This window comes from Oryx dammah, unplaced genomic scaffold (genome assembly GCF_014754425.2).
Source record: "Oryx dammah isolate SB20612 unplaced genomic scaffold, SCBI_Odam_1.1 HiC_scaffold_18, whole genome shotgun sequence".
Lineage (NCBI taxonomy): Eukaryota > Metazoa > Chordata > Mammalia > Artiodactyla > Bovidae > Oryx > Oryx dammah.
In genome coordinates, this window is record NW_024070202.1 from 93,619,649 (window position 1) to 93,640,161 (window position 20,513).

Sequence of the window (20,513 nt, forward strand, 5' to 3'; positions counted from 1 at the left end):
CTTAGTGTTCAACCCATCTCCACTCTGCCTCACTCCCGATACCATCAGGAGTAATAATTTCATGTGCCCACACTGTGACCCACTCAGACCTCCATTTCCTTACTTGGTCAGTGTCAATTCAGTGTTCAGCTCAGCACATGTGTGGTGAGTATCCAATTTGTGCCAGAGATGCAGGAGGCAGGGGTAGAGGTAAATTTACAGTATCTTCAAAGAAATTATAGTTAGATAGCAGAGGGAAATGAGTATGTCATAAAACTAGCTGAGGCCAAGAGGAAAATGAGTAGAGTCATTAGAGAAGTAAAAAGTATGGGCAAAGCTTCTGGCTGGAGCATTAGTGGAAAAGAGGTGATTTTGTACTGAACTTGTAACGATGTATAGGAATTGGATATGTAGGGAGACAGAGGGAAGTCCCTGAGGAAAGACAAAAAGATAGAGCAGGTGTGGAGGAAGACAAGGCTGTAGACTGGGTTCAGGCAAGAACATTTGGTTTCTTACTTTTCCCATTCCTTATTCTTTGTCAGCTCAGTAAAGCTTTTGAAGAGAACAATTTGTTGGTGGGGGCTGGCATCAGAGGTGCATACATTCTCAGAAGCCTTTCCGAGAAGGGGAGCCAACAGCTGACACTGCATCTCTATGGCCTTCTGTCCCCAGTGCAGAGTGACGAGTGGCTGGAGTTGGAGGAGGATGCCCAGAAGGCCTATGTGATGGGACTCCTAGACCGGCTGGAGGTGGTCAGTAGGGAACGGAGACTGAAGGTGGCCCGAGCTGTTCTCTACCTGGCCCAAGGTGAGCAGCCACCTTTGCCAACTTGAGAGGGTTGGAGACTGGGGAGAGAGATAGTGTTATCAGGGCTAGGATGATGCAAGTCATGCTGGGAAAGCCAGGTCCCTGCCTTTCAAGGACAATCGTGTGCTAGGAGTAGCCTTGTACTTACGTGAAGGGGAGATAGTGGTAGATCCTGCTCTGGATCCCTTGGAATCAACCTTTATCTTTCCAGGCGTGCCAGGATTTCTTACAGGGTTCTTTTTTTCCTTAACCTGGGCTATAATTGTTTATAGAGAGGGTCACTGTGGCCAGAGCTGACAGTGTACCACCACTAGCTGAGCTTTCTTTCTCCAGGTGTGGCCTGGCTCTGACAGGGAATGTAACAGGGGATGCCACCAATTTACATTGTTTCTCACTGGCATTTTCATGGTCCAAGCCAACACAACAGCAGGAGAGGATGCTGTGAGTGATTTGTCACTGAGATGATCAGAGGTTGGTGAGATTAACTGATGAAAGCATCCCAGAAGGCACCTGTGAGGCAGGTGCTGGAAAGAGAAATGAAATAGCTTAGCTGAAGTAGTAAAAGAAAGCCCTGAGATCATAAATAACGGGGCTGTTGGCAGAACCAACTAGTTAGAAGCTTAAAAAAAAACTGTAAAAAAAAAATCATAAATGGAGAGGAAAGAAAGGTATCTGGCGAAGGAAAAACTGTGGCAAACAAGGCAGTGCCCAGCCCTATCTCTCGGGTCTGTTGCCTTGGCCAAGTTCCCCCTGCCAGTCCCTTCAATCTGTTTGCCTGAGGGCTTTCTATGCAGCCCACAGAAGTACTGGGGGACTCATGTGCTCCCCTTATACAGTGCATTTCTCAGCACCTGCCAGGAGTTAGTGGGTGAACTGCCTCAGCCCTCTTGGGTGGGATGATTCCAAGTTGTTTGTTTTATACTGTTCTCCAGAGCTTCTCCTCACTTGGAATTGAGTTCTTGGCTGCCTTCTCTTCCCTATGTCACTTCCCCACTTCTCTACTGATAACTCCTGGGATCAACTCCCAAATAAACTACTTGCACTTGAATCCTTGTCTCTGGACTTCCTTCTCAGGGAACTCACTTAAGACCGCCCACCTATGAGCACATTGGACCTCACCCTGCAGACTGCTTCTCCTCTCCCCTGTCTCATTCTGGGAAGTTCTAGGCAGCTCCTGCCCTACCTTTGTCCACCTAATTGTTGGGTAGAGTGATAGAAGATAGTCTTAAGATCATGGGGCAAGGTGGAAAGAACCAGGATACCCCCCCACCCTCAACCTCTGTGGCCCTGTCTGGTCCTTTAGGCACTTTTGGGGAATGTGACTCAGAGGTCGATGTGCTCCACTGGTCCAGGTACAACTGCTTCCTGCTCTATCAGATGGGGACCTTCTCGGCCTTCCTGGAGCTACTCCACATGGAAATCGAGTGAGAAGCCTTCGGGGAGGGCTGGCCACCCCCTTCCTTGAAGGTTGCCTCATGTCCTCAGCTGGTTCCCTCACTGTAGAGCCTTTTTTCACATTTCAGTCCAGAGCCCACCCACAGTTCCCCTCCACCAGCCCTGCCCTCTGGTAGTCTGTCCTCCTCCCTGAGGTTGGGCTCAGCAGCAGCTTCTACCCCATGTACAGCTGCAGTGCTGGGCTTCAGGGGCCTGTCCTGTGTTGCTTTTTCATTCAGATACCTCAGCTCAGCCTCCCTCTGGAATCCATGAAGAAAACTGTTCTCCCTGAGAACATGACACAGAGGAATGGGACCAGTTCCCATGGCTGTGCCCAGTTCTTTCCCCCATGGTTATAGCTTCAAAGGTGGCTTTATCTACTGCTTCCACTCTAGTGACCCCCTCATGTTGACTCCCTGGTGGCTCAGACAGAAAAAAAAAAAAAATCCACCTACAATGCAGGAGACCCAGATTAGATCCTTGGGTCAGGAAGATCCCCTGAAAAGGAAATGGCAACGCACTCCAGTATTCTTGCCTGGGAAATCTCATGGACAGAGGAGTCTGGTGGTCTACAGTCCATTGGGTCTCAAAGAGTCAGACATGACTGAGCCACTAAGACTTCATATTGTCTCACCCTATCACTCAGATGTTTTAGATGGTGTTAATTCTGTTTATTATTCACCAAGCATTGTTTTGTGTCTAGCACAGTGCTAGACACGGTGGGGATTTTAAGACAAGTGAATATCATAGACCCTACCGTTTCTTGTCTTCACTGTAGATAAGGATTTGCTGAGATAGCAGGAAGAATTCTATGGGCTCCTCTACCTTAAACCAGTTTCTTTAGCTACATGGACAGGGAATGGCAGGTACTCATGTTTGTGCATGTGGTAAGAGTGGAATACAGGGAGTAAAGAGGCCTGATGGGTTCCTGTTTTCTCCCTCGTCCCTGTGGCAGCAACAGCCAGGCCTGTAGTAGTGCTCTTCGGAAGCCAGCCATCTCAATTGCTGACAGCACAGAACTCAGGTGAGTAGGGCTGCCCACGGGATTGGAACAGGGGATCGTTAGCAACGAGTAACCTTTGCCCAGATTTCAGATGCTCCCAGACTGCTAGAAGTTCCTAATTCCCCTGGACTGGGCCCCCACAGAAACCACGCCTGAGGTCTCAGACCACAGATTGGTAACTGCCATGGGAACCTCTTGTGACCCTTCTGTAACCTCAGGGTGCTGCTGAATGTCCTGTACCTAATGGTGGAAAATATCCGCCTGGAGCGAGAAACAGACTCCTGTGGGTGGAGGACAGCTCGGGAGACCTTCCGCACCGAATTGAGTAAGAAGTGGCACGCACGGAACCTAGGGCGGACGGGAAGCATAGCATCTGCTCGAGAGGGACAGAGAAGTTTTCTTTTGTCTTCTTCTTCTTTTAAGAATTAACATCCCCTCTTTTAGGACAGAGATTCTATGTGGCAGGCATGACGGCCTGGCTTGAATGCCCCTCTGTTTGTGAGCTAGGCCCACTCATATATCTTCTCTGTATTTTGGTTTTCTTTATTCCTATAAGTGGGAAGTCATCCCTCTCCCCTTCCATCACAAATCCCACATGAAAAAATGAGGTGCCTTACCTTGAAAATATAAGTTGGTGTTGCCCTCAGTCAGGAATGAGATATGAAGGCCTTTGAGATTTTTAAAAATACATTTGTTGATGTGGGAAAGTGAATTGTGATCTACAAAAATGTTTGAGTTCCTCAGCCAGAAAGCATCTTTATTACTGTTAACTTCTAGTTTGACATCCATCCCCAAACATTTTACCTCCATCACCTCTCATCCTGCCCTTGGTGGTGGGGGGGTTCCCCAAAGGGGCTCTCTAAGCCTCCTTCTAAGAACCAAGTCCTCAAATTCTTTGCAAGGAGGTGAGTGCCTTCCTCAGTGTGTCCAGAAGAGAGTTACGGGAACTGGGTTTCAGCGGCTTCATCTTCCTTTTCTCGCTTGCCTCTCCATGCCTCCCAGGCTTCTCCACACACAGTCAGGAGCCTTTTGCCCTTCTGCTTTTCTCTATGGTCGCCAAGTTCTGCAGTGGCCTGGCTCCCCACTTCCCCATAAAGAAGGTCCTGCTTCTACTCTGGAAAGTAGTCATGGTGAGTGGCTGATTCTCTCCCTCTCCCGTCTCATCAGATAGGCAGTGCCTTCTGCCACCACAGTTTTTTCTGGTCTGATTCCAGGAGGCTGGAGCTAGGCAGAATAACAGGGTAGCTGTTAGCCAGTGGACGGGCAGTAGGGCTGTCCTGGAGAAATCAGAGGTTCTGTTTCGGGGCAGGTCACCTTTTTCTTTTGGACTGATGGGAGATGCCACTTTTCGAGGTAGGATGTTATTGCACCTCTCCCTGATACAGCTAATGTTTTGTGGAAAGGACACTGGCTGAGAGGTGGGAGATCTGACCTCTGTTGATACTGAGGAACCTTGGGCGATGCTCTGTGTCTCAGTTTCTCTAGCTGTAAAATAGAGGGTTTAGTGCCTGCTCTCCGTCCAGATAGAGGATTTGCTTTCATAAAACGAAGTCCTTGTAAGTGTATGGTTGCAGTTTTGTTACTAATTATTCAACCTGATTCTTCTTCTTTGGCTCCCACCCCACAGAACTAGCTGAACAACCTACCCTCTAGGGCAGGCCTTGAGTGATTCTAGGAGTGTATAGTATCTAGATGTATTCCTTAAAAGGGGGTACATTTTCCTGTTTTTATCCCCCAGTGGAGGCCTTCAGTAGTCCCTTTCCTGATTTCTGGGGATGTTTCCAGGCCTGGGTCAGTAAATAGTACTTTATCCTGACCCCTCAGCTGTAAGGGATAGTGGCCACCTCTGAGACTGGGCCCAGTCACCACATTCTTTTTGCCTTCTGTTGTATTACTTCCTAATTAAGGAGGGGGTCTCGGGGACTGGAGGTTGTGACTCTTCTCTCTGTCCACACTTCCCTGACCTTGCTTTCTGACTTCTTACTCTCTTCTCTGCCCCTTTCCTATTCAAATCTCAGTTTACCCTCGGTGGATTTGAGCATCTGCAGGCTCTCAAAGTACAGAAGCGGGCGGAACTGGGCCTTCCTCCACTGGCGGAGGACAGTATCCAGGTGGTGAAGAGCATGCGGGCTGCCTCCCCGCCCTCCTACACCCTTGACCTGGGGGAGTCTCAGCTGGCACCTCCACCCTCCAAACTGCGAGGCCGCCGTGGTTCTCGAAGGGTATGGACTAAAGCAGACAGTGGTGTTGTGACACCAGCTGGCCAAAAGTCGAGATTCTAAGCAGCTCTGGATATGTTAGGAAAGAGCAGCAAATGACTCTGCTGTCCTACCCCTGACCAGCCCTGTGACCAACCTGAAATCTTGGAGACTATACTTTGGCTTCTGTCCCCAAGCCCTGATGGGGTCCTGGCTGTCAAGATGTCACACTGTGATATCACTTCATAGATCCACGTCTTACTAAGGATCATTGACCTAGACCTCAGTGCCTGGAGTTGCCTAGTGTGCCAAACAACAGTTGGGGTATAATCCTAGCCATAGGTACCTGGTAGAGGCACTTTGTCATTTTCTTCTCAGTAAGAAGTTTTACTCTGAGCCCGCCATGCTCTTCTCTGGCCTTGAAACGAGAGGCTTACGTTTAAAGATGACTGGTTAGGGGTCTAAATAGTCTGCGTCCCTAGAAGGGTCACAGGTACAACTTGCGCTGAGACCTAACTATGCTCCCAAGAACTCGCCTGCCTGATATACCTGATGTCACCAACTACAGGTGACCGGTCCAGACAGTCACACTCAGTAATCTAGTCTACATTATCTGCAGTATGATATTTTTTTAACCTTTATTTTTTGTTTTACAAAATAATGCTTACTCATTATAGAAAATTTAGAACAAATATAAAAATATGAAAAGGGAGAGAAAAAAAAGTCACCCACAATCTGAACAACCAGAAGCAGTCACTGTTAACTTTTTGGCCTATTTCTGCCCAGTCTTTTTTGTCTTTCTGTGACAAGATTTAAAATTCCAAACTCGATTCCCTCTGCCTAGCAGCAAGCTCCCGTTCTCCTCTTCCTCAGTCAGCCAGCTGGTGTATGCTCACAGAAGGCAAATTAATTGAATGTTCACCTAAGTGGAGCATAATTAGGAAGGAAAGTGCAGGCAAAAAAAAAAGCATCAGTGTTTTCTGAAACCTAAGTGTGACTTTGGGATTATCTGTGCTCTGTCTCCCAGCCATAGGTGTGGTTGCTTGAGAGAGCTGCCTGTCCTGGAATTGGGCCTGGTGGGGACAGTAGGGTTGAGATGGGAAGAAAAAGTTCTCACTAGGGGTGGGTTCTTACTCCATGTTCCCTGAAGTCAGCAGCCTGGGGGTAGTGGGTAGTCTCAGACAAGGATGCCCAGACTGAGATTTCTGGACACCTTCCCTCTCTCCTTCTACCCACCCTCCTCGCCCCCCAGCAACTCCTTACTAAACAGGACAGCTTGGACATCTACAACGAAAGAGATCTCTTTAAGACTGAAGAACCAGCCACAGAGGAGGAAGAGGAATCTGCCAGCGATGGAGAACGCACTTTGGATGGAGAGTTAGACCTGCTAGAGCAGGACCCTCTAGTACCCCCTCCACCCTCACAGGCACCCCTCTCTGCTGAGCGCGTGGCCTTTCCCAAGGGCCTACCCTGGACCCCAAAGGTCAGGTAGGCTTGATAACACCAGGACCCCGGGCTTCGGGGTTCCAGTCACTGGAGGCTGAGGGTGGAGTGGTCTGTGTATTCAAGGCTCAGTAAGCTGGGCTGTGAGTTAGAACTCCTGGGTGGGGAGTTCCCTTTATTGGCTTCCCTTGCTGTTCTAGTTTTCCATCTGGAGGGGTGGGAGCCCAGTAAGGTTCTCTCTCTCAAGGTTTGCTATTCTTCCCTTCTCTGGGATTTGTCTGTCTGCCATCCTCTCAGACAGAAGGACATTGAGCACTTCTTGGAGATGAGTAGGAACAAGTTCATCGGATTCACTCTGGGGCAGTAAGTGACTGGATGGTCAGAATTGGCTATATAGAGGGGTTCTTGGGGGCCAGAGGAGTGGGTGGCTTGGAATGAGAGATGTTGCCTAATCATGGTGATACAACCCAGAGCCTTGGGCAGCTCCCAGTGACTGTTTTGGGTTCTTGCCATCTAGTTTTTTCCTTCCAGTTTCCTAGAACTTTTATGTTCTCAGCCAGGTATAGGATGTTGATCAAGTCATTTCCCTATGGGAATCAGTTTCTTCATCAGAGTGTTATGAGATGATCCCTACAGGCTCTTTTCCTAGAGAATTCTGTGAAGAAGCAACATGGTGGGAACAGATCCAGTTTTTCCCCATCTCCTTACCCTTGTGAATCCCCACCGGTCACTGCAAAACCTCAGAAGCCATTCTTCCTGCTGTTTTGCTGTCAAAAGTGTTGTTGGGCAATGTGCCCTTTAAAATAGGAACCTACTCCCAGACAATGTGAGTCCCCACTAGACTATACAGAAATCCTAAGTTACAGAGGCTCTTCTCTGTACCATTGTTCTTTTCGTGTCCTGAAGCAATGAGGGACCTGATAACTTGCAGAGAAAGATCCAGGCGACCAGATGGTGAAAGTGGCCTGGTCCACATGACTCCAGGAGTATCGGTAGTTCTCTGTACTTCTGACCTTTATGTATCTTGTGTTCACAGGGATACAGATACTTTGGTTGGATTACCCAGGCCCATCCACGAGAGTGTGAAGACCCTCAAGCAGGTAAGCAGGTTGGGCTGTCAGTCTTCAGAGATAGGGACCCATCAATACAAATTGAATGACCCCCAGTAGGGTCCTGGGTCCTGGGTGGGGCTCTTCCACTAGCCATGTTCTAAACCTGTTATTCTGTATTTCCTCTGCAAGGGTTTTGGCCAAACAGATAAAAAAAAGTCAGGTCTCTACCTACCTATCCAGTGTCCTACATTTAGATAGATGAAAAAGTTATCCTTTCTTCTCTCATTGCTTTTCCCTCCTCCCACCCTACTCTCCCTCTTCCCACTTATCACTTCCTTTCCTCTCACTTCTCACTCCTTAGAGGCTCAGTAGCTTCCTCAGGCCGAGGATCCAGTAGCAGTCTGCTTTGTATCCAGAGAGTGTGTGAGGATGAGTAAGAGTAGTCTATTCCCTGCTTGAGCCCAGCCTCACCTTGTTGTCATCACTCCGTTCACACATGCACACACATACAGGCATCTGCAGCAGAGCTCTGAGAGCAGTGGTCCTAGGCCTGGGCTTCATCTTTTCTTCACCTTGCACTTTGGTTGAAGGTAGATGCTAAGGTATTTGCTGCCCATCCAATGTGGAAATATGAAATAAATGAAAATACTGTATTAAAGAACTTTGCTGATGTTCATAATGCAAAGGTGAGTAAGACTCCTGCCTTCAAAGAGTGTATGGTTTATTTGAGGTGACAGACCCATAAATAGGGCACTTCCTCGTCATTGGGGAGGTTAAGCAAGAGGCTGGTTCACATGTGATCAAGGCCCTCAGCCCCTTGTTGACATCTTGTGTTCCCAGCACAAGTACGTCTCCATCGCAGATGTTCAGATCAAGAATGAGGAGGAGCTGGAGAAGTGCCCCATGTCTTTGGTGAGTCCAGGGAAAGCCTGCACAGGGGGAAGTCTCTGCAGTGCTGTCAGAGAACTTGTACGCTTGCTGTGGGACTCTTACTGCACGCTAGGCAAGCACAGTCTCTACTTTCACAATAAAGTTGGAGAAAAACAATAGTAATTAAGAAACAAAAATTGAAATAGAGTCACATACCATGTAGTAGACTACTTTAGCTTGGGCAGTCAGGGTATGTCGACCTCTGAGAAGTGACAGTTAACCGAGATCTAAGGTACAAGAAGGAGCTGGCCATAAGAACGTCAAGGCAAAAAGCATTCCAAGCAGAGAGAACAGCCTTATTAACAAGATGAGAGCGAGCTGAGTGTTAGAAGTAGTGAATGAAGACTGTTATGGCTGGAGCACGGGAATGAGGGTTGTATGAGACGGAGTCAGAGAGGTGGTCTGGGGCCACTTTACACAGGACATTTAAGCAAAGATAGGGAGCTTGAAGTTGATTGACATGACAAAGGGAAGCCTTCGGAGATTTTAAACGGGAGTGACATGATCTGATTTATCTTTTTAAAAAACCTCTGGCTACTTTGCAAAGGCTTGATGAGGAAAGAGTTGAAGCTGGGAGGCTGGGAAACTAAAAATGATCAAGATGAGAGATGATGGTGTTTTAGACCAAGGTAGTAATTGTGGTGCTTGCTGCAGTCCATGGGGGTCGCAAAGAGTCTGACGCAGCTTAACGACTGAACAAGAAGAAATTGTGGAGATAGGGAGAAGGGGATGAACTGGGGTTGTATTTTGGAGGTATAGATGACAAGAGTTGCAGTTCCGTTGGATGTGGATACAGAGACATAAAGGGCAATCAAGAATAAGTACAATTTGGACTTCTCTGGTGGTCCACTGGTGAAGACTCCATGCTTCCACTGCAGAGGGCACAGGTTCGATCCCAGTTGGGGAAGTTCTGCATGTTGCCTCAGTTAATCCGAAAAAAATAAAGAGTAACTACAGTTTGTCAAGATGAGGAGTTCTGTTTCCTTTTTTAAAATGTGTTTTCCCCTATTTTTTTTTTTTCAATACTGCACAGGTTTCGGGATCTTGGTTCCCCAACCAGGGATTGAACCCAGGCCCATAGCAGTGAAAGTACAAGAGTACTAACCGCTGGGTTGCCAGGGAATTCCCAGGAGTTCTGTTTTATCAATGGTTCTATTTGGGTTGTACTGAGTTTTAGATGTCTACCCATGTAGAGCAGCCAAGCAATTAGATATATGGGCCTAGAGTTCTAGGAGAGAGGACTGACTAAGAGAAATAAATTTGGAAACTGTTTGCTCATGGATAGTGTTAAAAGCCATGGAACTTGCTGAGGTAACCTGAGGAGGAAGGAGAGAGAGAAGAGGATGGGACCCAGCACCAAGCTCTGGGGCACACCAGTATGTTGAGGATGGGATGAGCCAAGAAATGAGCCAGGAAAGAGGAGTAAGAAAAACACCCAGTGAGAGGGTAGGAAATCCAGGAGAGTATGATGCCACAGAAGCTAAGAAAGCCTTTCAAGGAGGAGGAGGTGATCAGCTGTGTGAAATGCTGCTGACAAATGGAGCTTGATAAGACTTGAGGTACCCATTGGCTTTGGCAACGTGGAAATGACTGGTGACCTTGATAAGAGCAATCTCAAGGGAAGTAGTGGGACTGGAAGCCTTGTTAGAGTGTATTGGAGAAGGAATGTAAAGAAAGGAGGTCAGCTTAGTCAACATAGACAAACCACACAGAAATTTTGTTGTGAAAAGGAAGGTAGAAATGGGGTGGTAGCTGAAGGAGAATGTCGGGTCAAGGGAATGTTTTATAGTGTTATTAAAGGAGATACTGGAGTATGTTTATGTCCTAAGAGGGATGATCCAGGAGAAAGATAGTTACAGAACCGAAGCACTCAACAAAACAAAAGGATGTGAGCACCAGTGGCAGATGGCCTTTGATAGGAGTACCCGGTTTATCCTTCATGGCACATGGGAAGGTAGAGACTCTGGTAGATTTGGTGTTGAGAAGATGAGGCTGTGCCTGTCTGATTGCTTCTGTTTTGCCTGTTAACTGAGAAGTAGGGTCAGCAACTGTTGAGGGGCTGTGGGTTGAGGGTGTTGGTTTGAAGAGAGGGGAGAATGTATGAAATAGGCCTTTTAGAAAGCAGAATATAAATATGCAGGGTCACCAGGATGTTAAGACTTGTGTACATTTAAGCAGCAGCAGCGTTGTGTGGGATAGAAGGGGTCTGGCTATCCCTCCCTACCTCAGGGTCTCATGGCGGTGACCCTTGTCATGTCACACGGTGACCTGGGGGAAGACGGACTGCATTGGCCAAAGGTGACAGTGGCCTGAGTAGCCTCTTGAGCACTAGAGGCCCCTGTCTCCCCACTCTGATAAAGGACTTAAATGGGGTCACCACAAGGACAGAGTTATGTGTAAAGGGCTGGTCCAAAAGCAGGGCTGTCGTAGAGGGTAATGGAGAAGGAAAGAAAGTAGCATCCTCCTAAACTCTTCCCTGCTCACTGCTTCTGCAGGCCTTTATTAACCCTTTCTGTGTAGTCATCCACCTCTCCTCCCTGGCTTCAGAGCCTCCCCAAGCTTTCAGATGGCCTCAGATTGACACCATAGGAAGGGCCTCTGTGTGGGGTGTCAGTTCCAGTGTCCCAGGCATATCTGTGACCTGAGTTAAGCCCATTATGTACAGCAAAGCAGTAGTATGAGCCGAATCCTCGGTGGGAGCTCTGACTCTGACCTGGAAAGCGATATAGAAAGAACTCTGGATGGATTCCAGATAATGAGGCAACTAAAATCATAGGTTCTCAGGGCTGGAAGAGCGCTCTGAGGTCATCCAGACCAGCTCTCTGATCCTTGAAAGAGGAGATTAGGTCTCGGAGAGGGAAAGTAACTGACCCAAGGTCCTGCAGTGACTCATGAATGCAGCTCGGGTACGAAGCTCTTGTCCTGCCATCCTCCACAGCCGAGGAAAGATAGATTTTGGTCAACTGGAAAATGATCTGGGCAAACCGTGTATTTTCTTGCTGTAGGGGGAAGAGGTGGTACCAGAGACACCATGCGAAATCCTCTACCAGGGCATGCTATATAGCCTCCCCCAGTACATGGTAAGGAGACGGCCGGGTCTGGGCTGTGAGAGTTTCTCAGCTGCAAGGAAGAGATGGCAGAGAGCCCTTTTAAGCTGAGCCCTCTGTCACTTGAGTTTGCTTCCTAAACCTTCACCCACCGGGCGGTGTTCTCTGACACTTCAGAATTCTGATCTCCCCTTGGGGCTCCTCCCAGAGGGAGGAGGACTTGTCTCTACCTCCAAGTCCTTGTTTGGGAGAGGTGGGGTATGGGGTAGGCTCCATGCAGGATGCACCAGGGGCCTCTCCTGAGTAAGTGCCTTAGTCCCTCCAAGGTCCTAGGTGGCCTCCGGTGTCCTAATTGGCCTCAGTCTACCAGGGGAGGATGCTGATGATCTAAGGGAGAGGAAGGAAGAGGGTGGGGGAGGGGTGGATCTTGCCTTTCCTTCCCACCTAATTTCTAGGCATTGCCCCCACTCTCTCTCTTCTCCTTCTCTCACCCTCTTTGGAAAGAGCAGTCTTGATGCAGAACAGTCTGTAAGCACATCTCTTCAGGCTCTTTAGCCTCCCAGGCAGGCCCGTCAGGACTGGGCACCAGTTTGCCCTTCCGGAGGTAGGGAGCTTTGGTTATTAAGTGAAGGACTTGGAGCAAGGATTTCAAACACTTCTCTTGGAGCTGTTGAGTTGTGAAAGGATAGCCTTGTTGAATGGGGTAGATTTCCTCGTTTTCTGCTTCCCAGATTGCTCTGCTTAAGATTCTACTGGCTGCAGCCCCCACCTCCAAGGCTAAGACAGACTCTATCAATATCCTGGCAGATGTCCTGCCTGAGGAGATGCCGTAAGTGCTTCAGTGGGGGCAGCTGCTAAATACTCACTCTCTTGTCTGCAGAGTCTCTCTCATCCCTGCCTCACCTTGTTAACACTTACAGGGATTGTCTCCAAGGAGATCTCTCTGCCACCAGTAGCCACTTTCCACTGCAGTGCTCTCTCTGTGCTCTTTTGAGCCCAGAACTGAGGGTCTGGAGGGCCACATCACTGGCTGCATGTGTATGTGGGTGGACATTGCTAAGGGACAAGCTTGCCAAAGGCAAGAGAGAGACAAAGGTATCAGAGGAACTTTTCTCCAGACAGACTCACAAGTGGGAACTCTGGAGGTTTCCCTAGCACAGCTCAGGTTTCTCAGGTTCTGGCTCACTGGTGTGTATGTGTCCCGAACACCTGGTTCCTCGTAGGCCTCTCTCTAAGGCCACCCTCTGCACTGACTCTTGCTTTCCCCGTTGTAGCATCACTGTTCTCCAGAGCATGAAGCTGGGCATCGATGTGAACAGGCACAAGGAGATCATTGTAAAGAGCATCTCTGCCCTGCTCCTGCTGCTGCTCAAACACTTCAGGCTGAACCACATCTACCAGGTGAGCAGCTCAGAGTGCTTCTCCACGCCCCTCAGGTGTCCTCCAGGCCCTGCCGTCCAAAGGAAGAACACAAGGGCCTGGGAGTCCAGCAGAGCGCCGTTCTTTGTCTTACAGAATCCAGATCCGTGTTGCACAAGCTTGGGGCACGAGGTGGGGAATTGTCCCAGAAAGTTGCTAATGTCTGTGTCCTTTGAACATTGTCCAGGGGTCGTAGGTAGGAATCCCTAGCTTCTTGGGAATATGCCCAGCCAGCTTTGAAGCAATGGAAGACAGGACTCAAGTATGCCACCAAAAGGGGGGGTGGGGAGTGTCGAGCATACTTTTCTGTATGTGAAGCACTCTTCTAACATTTGAGATAGACTCCTATATAAGGCATCCTTTAGCTCGTAAGGGCTTTGAAGTTTCATAAAGGACACAGATGTAAAGTAGGCAAAATTATGGAGTGACAAGTGCTGTGTTACAGGTAAGCATTGGCTGCCTTGGAAACACCTAATCCAGCCTGAGGTGGAGAAGCTGTGACTCCTAACCTGAGTCCTACAGAAAACTTGTTAGCCAGGGTGCAGGAGTTGTCAGGGAATGATGGCAGGAAGCATTTAAAGCAGAAAAGCTGGTTTGTGAAACTCCTGAGGGGAGAGGGCAAAGTACCTTTGGAAACTAATGAAACGTTTCTGGAGATCTGCATGAGGTAGAGGGAGACGGGGAGCTCTGGTGGTAACGTGAAGCTGGAGAGGGTGGCGGGAGCAGATAGTGATACCTGTGCCAGCGCATGGTTAGGGAGTACTTACACTGTGGCTGGCTCTCCGAGCGGTTCATCTGGGATCTCATCAAAGTCTCTCAACCCTGTGAGGTGGGTCTTACTTTATTCCACTGAGGCTAAAAGAGGTTAAGATCCTCCTTCCCCTTAAGAGAAATGTTTGCCATGCCACGGAGTTTGGACTTGGTGCTGTGGGTGTTGCCAAGACATAGAAGATGGGGGCAGTGAGTGAGTGTTCTCTGCGGTGAGACATGGAGAGGAGGTGGAGCTTCTCACTCCACAGAGGCTCTGCCCCATCCCTCTTGAGAAGTCAGAACCGAGCTTGCTGTTAAAACAGCAGGAGCTCCGTGCAGGGAGGCCCTGCAGAGTGTGTGTCCATGGCAGGTTCATCTGTACAACCTGGATATGTATCCACTTCAGTGCATTCAGAGACATCTTGTAGTGTGTTAGGGTACCCCGAGGACACACACCTCTACCAGTGTTTGCAGAGCAGCAGCAGGGCTGGGAGGAGTAGGGAGGGATGAGTGAGAAATAGTTTTTAGTAGAAAGAGACCTGCCTATGTGTGCTTCTGTCTGCTACTCTTGGTGGGCAGTATGTGGATCAACAGCCAGACAGGTGGGTGGCTTGATGGGCCTTGCCAGTACATGTCAGTGTGCCCTGACAAGGCTACAGACGTGTCTCAAACTGCAAGATGTTTTCTATCACTTGACAGTAGGTTTGTATTGGCTCCTGCACCTGAGGCTTTGCAAAATACTCTGGGTCAGCTGCCAGGGAGAAGATATTTGAGCAGAAGAGAAAACTGGGCAACACAAGCTGACTCCTCGCCTCTAACCATACACCTTGGGAGAGGGCAGCTGAGTGTGCTGCCATGGCTATTTTTTGGTGATCAGAAATCAGTAAGAGCTAAAGGATTTAAAACACTGCAGTTCTGTGCTTTTTCAACCGGTTTCTACATTTAGAGTAGTTTAGATTCTGGAGACAAACTGTGTGTGATGCTCTTCACTGTATCATGGGCAAAAGCCAGATGGCACAGCTGCATGACACTGCCCCAGTAGGTCTTCCTGGAAGCAAACCCCATCCAAATTCAAAAGAGTGAAGTGGAGCACTATGTTCTATTGTTTAACCCATCAAAAAGATCTTGGACTTATTCTTAGTGCATTATCTATTGACTGAAGGACTCTTGTTGATTCATTAAAATACTGATATTCTAAGTATAGGGGCTAGTCCAGTCAACCAGACCTACCCTGTAGCCCACACTCCAGTGGTTCATTTGGTTACCATGCACCATATCCGTCCTGACTGAGTGATGCCAACAGTTGCCGGGCTGCACCTGTTCCTGGCATATCCATCACAGTTGAAACCCTGTGAGCCAGAACTTTGGTATAGAAGGCAACTCCCTTGGGGAGCCTTCCTTTTCCTGTAGAGCTTAGGAACAATCTCACAGCTATTCTTTCTGTTTATCTGGAGTGGGATTTTCTTTCTGGCTTGTGTACATTTTGTGCTTTTGGTCAGGCGCTTGCAACATACACACACTGCAGACTGTTCCCTTCTGTGTACGCTAGGCTGGCTGAAGATGGCTCTCCTCGTGTCCCAGACAGGAAGACTGTTAACACAAGTGGACAGTGGATATTCTTAGGAATGGCTGTCAGAATTGTACTTGCCTCTTTATTTTTCATACAGACCTTCTATTCTCCCCCAAATAAGCTTCCTTTCTGCTTTGATTTTTTAATTCAGTTTGAATATGTATCACAACATTTGGTATTTGCCAACTGCATCCCATTGATCCTGAAGTTCTTCAATCAAAATATCTTGTCCTACATCACTGCCAAAAACGGGTAAGGACTCTGGACAGGTTTATTTCAAAAGGCTATTTGGAGATTGAGAAATTATTTTGTCTCTGAGCCGCCTTTCCATTCTCCCTGGTCCTTTCTGTCTTAGAGCTGTCACTGTCAAATTTAGTTTTCTTGAGGTATTACTGGTGGGGTGTATGATTTGGCCTCTTCACAAAGATATTTGTAACTTAATAGTTTTGAAAACTGTAATGCCATAACTCAAAAGAAGCTGCACCGATAAATTTCAGCCCTGTGGCAGAAGGATCCAAAAATGTTATTTTGTGAAGCAGCTGGCCTGTCTGGCCAGCCCTGATTTTAGTATAAATCATAAATTGAATTAATTTTGTAAAGGGTTATGTAGAATTTGTAATTTAAGGTAAACAGTAGACCCTTACTTTGATAGATCAATTTGTAGTTTAAAAACTACAGTATTTTCACGTCCATTATTTCATTTAATCTTCTCATCAGTGCTAAGACATATCACAACAAGTTTTATTCCCGTTTCATCAGTTAGGAAACAAATTCAGAAAGGTTAATTGACTTACTTAAGGATAGCACACCAGAGAGACCCTTTAAGTAAGAAGAGGCAGGGTTAAATCACAGTTGCTATGGCTTGCTCCAGCCAAGTGGGGACTTGGGGGGTTAACAGAGTAGGTCCTTGTTCCTCAGTTTGCTGCTTACACAAAAACCGGAAGCATGTTAATCAGTAGAATTGACCAGAAGTGCTTTACCAGAGGCAAGTTTCCTAAAATAGAAGAAGGCTGACGTGACACTTGAGGTGGCTGGAGAGGGGCTAGGAGATGTTGGCCCCACAGTCTGTCAGCACTGCCAGAAACTCCACCCTGGAGAGACAGCCTACTTCTGTGTAGCTTAAAACACACACAGAGCCCAAAGTCACAGGACCTGGATTCCTGACCTGGATCTGCCAGTTGCTAGCTGTGTCATCTCAAATGTAAGACCGTTTCTCTGAGCCACAGTATCTTCATCTTTAAAGTGAGAATAATACCTACTCTGACTCTATCATAAACTTTTATAAGCATTAGTTAGGATAAATATAAATGAGAATGCTTTACTTTTCCTGTTTGGAGGAAGCACTAGAGAATGGGTTTATCCTCACTACAAAGAGACTTCTGCCCCTTAAAAATGGCACTTAAGACGTTCTAGTTGCTCACCAGGGAAAACTGAAAGTGTCGGTGAGTTTGGGAAGAGCCACAGCTTCATGAAGGCACCTGTGTGTGTCAGCTCACATAGAACGGGGATTTTTTAGGAGGAAATGGATGGTTTCTCATCTTGAAGAACCTCGGACAGAGGTGCAGCTCTGGGCCTCAAGGTCAGTCTGTAGCACACGGAACCCAGGGGGCCATGTGCCTCCAACCTGTGGCCACTCGGCCGCTGCACCTCCACTCCAACTTCTCCTCTCTCACTGACAAATAGTTTTGTCTGCTTCCTAAGCCAGAATTTGCCTGCAATTCAGGAGACCCAGGTTCAGTTCCTGCCTCGGTCAGGACGATGCCCTGGAGAAGGGAATGGCCCCACTCTAGTATTTTTGCCTGGAAAATCCCATGGACAGAGGAGCCTGGCAAGCCACCTACAGTCCATAGGGTCACAGAGGAGTCAGACACAACTGAACAACTAAGTGAAATATGTCTAAGCCACTTAGTGAAAATATGCTCACCTGAGCTATTCATGCTCCTGTGCCACTTCAGAGACTGAACTGGCTCTTGATCCCTGTTCCACATACCCAGGGTTAGAGATCCACCCTTGGATCAATAACTGTGGCTGAGGAGTGGGGTTCAGGAACTTGGTGCCCCCACACTGTAGGCCTAGAAGTAGGGGGCAGACAATCCAATAGGTGTCCTTCGGGTTCCATTTGGAGCTGGAAGAGTAGTAGTACCAAACTGCACTGTTTGCTGAGATCAGCCTGGGTACAGGGTTCCTCTTATGTGTTACTTATGAGCTTTACTATTGCATAATCTCAAGAACTTGAGCACCTTCAGCTTGCTACTGCAGTTTCCTCATAGCTCTTACAATCTAGATATACTAGAAACTTGGAACTTTATGCCCCCTTAGGGTAGAATTTGGGTTTTGATAGAATTTAATACAATGAGATTGAAACAAATCCATCTTGGATTCCCCACCCTCATTTCCCGGTTGCCAGTACCTACTTTGCCATGGGGCTTTGTCAGTAGAAAGTGGGTAGATAAGTAGATGAGCCAGCCAGGAATCTTTATCCTAACGGAGCAGTGTGAAACTGGCAACCCTGGGAGAACCTAGTAGGTACATCCACGGCCCTCTCCTCTCCTACCCTGATTCCCTTAGGTTATCTTTGGGGGTTTCTTGGACAAAGGTCAACATTTCTAGTCAAATAAATCGTTGCCTTTTGCTTGGATAGAAATTTTGACTTTTAAATATAGAAGAGGTCCAAGGAGCCCCATATTCCTCTTTATATCCTATGTTTTGCCAACATCATTTATCCATGTCCAGTTATTCTAACTGGAGTGTATTGGTGTTTAAAACCTCATGGGAGTAAAGTAATTACCCTTCAATTAAAATAAATAAAAAAACTTCATGGGAGAAAAAAAAAGGAACTTCCCTGGTTGTTCAGTGGTTAGGACTCCACGCTTCCACTGCAGGGGGCACAGGTTTGATCCCTGGGTCAGGGAACTAAGATCCCACATGCCCCTCAGCCTGGCCAAAAAAGTTGTTTTTTGGTTTTTTTTTTTTAAAGACAAACCTCATGGAATGTCAGAAGCAGAAATAGCATTAGAGATTAGATTAGCTAGTCTAAATGCTGCATTGTACCCACGAAAAAGGGAGGAGGAAAGAAAGAGCTGTCAGTTGGAGTGGCGGGGGCCCCGTCATCATGTGGTGGTTCCTTCCCCTGCTGACTCATGCCTGTCTCCCTGGGCTCACCGCAGAGCCTCCAGCTCCCTTGCGGTCCCCCAGTGTCTCTTGGGAGCAGATGCAGTTACCATCCTTGAGCTACTAGATGATCCCAGATGCAGGAAGCTGCCTCTGTCTCAGGCTTCCTCTTGGATTGTCTTCTGTGGTTTTTCCCCAGAGGTCCTGGCTTTCAGAAACATCTGGTAAGACACAGGAGAGGTCTTCATTCTCACAGCTTGTTATTAACTTACCAACCAGAGACATGTTAATACATCTTTCTGTTACCTTAACGTTACTGACTGGAGGCGTTTCACTTCACCTTCATAACAAATCGCCAGCCACAAGCATTAGTTTTTGCAAAAATCCTTCAGTCAATAATGTGTAAAGTGGGATGAGTTTGGGCAACATCTTTGGGCGCACAATTACATACACACAAACATACACTTAAACACAGAAACACAAATGCATACGAGCTTATGTATTTCTTTAAGGAACAGAAAAGAAAGGTGGCTATACCGAGGTGCCTTCTCTGCTTTCTCTTGCCTCTGAAAGAACTCTGTCAGTCCTTCTCATGGCTATGAGGAGAGAAGACTGGATCTGGAGGTGCCTGGCACCAGAACCCTCAGTTTCAGCTGAAGTCACTAAGCAATTCTGGAAATGGATGGGGCTAGCTGAAGAGAAATAACCGTCTGCTCTTTCAGATGTAGCCATTTGCTGCCTTTGCCATTTACCTAAAGCCTCTTCTTATCTCTGCATCTTGCAGCATCTCGGTCCTGGATTACCCATGCTGTACCATCCAGGATTTGCCGGAGCTTACTACAGAGAGCCTGGTAAGCGAATGGGGATTTGGTAGCGTTTGAAATTGCCAGGTGGCAGAGGTTGGCATTTGCTCTTCCTTTTCTTCTCTAGCCCCCTCATGCCCTGGTTTTGGAGTCTTAGATGAATAAAAGCATATTGGCAAGAGCACAGAGGTAGTAGGGGCTTAGATCTGCTGACCCAGTCAAGAAAGATTTGGAAAAGCTGAACATAGCATTTTGTAGAGAAAAGGGTCAGTGAAAAACACTGAGGAGGAGAGGGAATTTAGAAAGATAATGGGGCTGAAACTGAGTGTGAACAGCTGTGCTGAATGGCAGGTGCATCTCTGCTGCTCTAGCCTAATTGTCTTTCTTCTGTGTCACAGGCTTGTCTCATTTTCATAAGGTTATATAAACCCTGGGGTGTGTACTTCAGAAAATACTTGCCTGGGTCTTTCTGAGGCAAAATTCAATATGGCCACAGAAGGATGACCCAGAAAGTTCCTCATGCCAGAAGCAGTTCCAGGCAAATCAGAAAAGTCCCTCAGTCCTTCTGAATCCCATGAAACTGACTGATAGGTAGCACATTGAAATCAAGTATCTACCTCCTCATGTATTTTTGCTGCAGCTCCTTCAGTGTACCTCAGCCCATCCCCGTACCCTAATGCACTGGAATTGTTTATCTGTATCTGTTTTTCCATTTGACTGAAAACTCCTTGAAGGAAGAGATAGTAGCATCCTTCTTTTATAACCCCAGAATCTAGCGCCATGTTCAGTACATGAAAGGAGCTTAGTAAATGATCAGATGCTGGCACCTGTGTGTGCCCCAACCCCCTGTCCCCAACTTTTAATACCTGCACAATGTCACATCAGAAAACTTCATTGTGCAAAAAGTACAGTGGTACCTTGTGTGGCACAGGTTTTACAGAACCATAAGGTTTGTGACTGGAGGGGA

At 47.5% G+C, this 20,513-nt stretch overlaps 1 protein-coding gene across 1 annotated transcript in view; it reads left to right on the forward strand.

Moving 5' to 3' along the window:
* STRIP2 (striatin interacting protein 2) overlaps positions 1-20,513 on the forward strand; it is a 46,919-nt gene that overhangs the window by 8,939 nt on the left and 17,467 nt on the right. Inside the window, exons 4-18 of the mRNA XM_040259618.1 lie at positions 652-786; positions 2,090-2,210; positions 3,176-3,244; positions 3,442-3,548; positions 4,226-4,353; positions 5,242-5,445; positions 6,674-6,909; positions 7,162-7,227; positions 7,901-7,964; positions 8,757-8,828; positions 11,852-11,926; positions 12,625-12,722; positions 13,168-13,294; positions 15,784-15,884; positions 19,528-19,594. Coding sequence (XP_040115552.1) covers positions 652-786; positions 2,090-2,210; positions 3,176-3,244; positions 3,442-3,548; positions 4,226-4,353; positions 5,242-5,445; positions 6,674-6,909; positions 7,162-7,227; positions 7,901-7,964; positions 8,757-8,828; positions 11,852-11,926; positions 12,625-12,722; positions 13,168-13,294; positions 15,784-15,884; positions 19,528-19,594 — 1,670 coding nt within the window. The remainder of the gene's footprint in view (positions 1-651; positions 787-2,089; positions 2,211-3,175; positions 3,245-3,441; positions 3,549-4,225; positions 4,354-5,241; positions 5,446-6,673; positions 6,910-7,161; positions 7,228-7,900; positions 7,965-8,756; positions 8,829-11,851; positions 11,927-12,624; positions 12,723-13,167; positions 13,295-15,783; positions 15,885-19,527; positions 19,595-20,513) is intronic.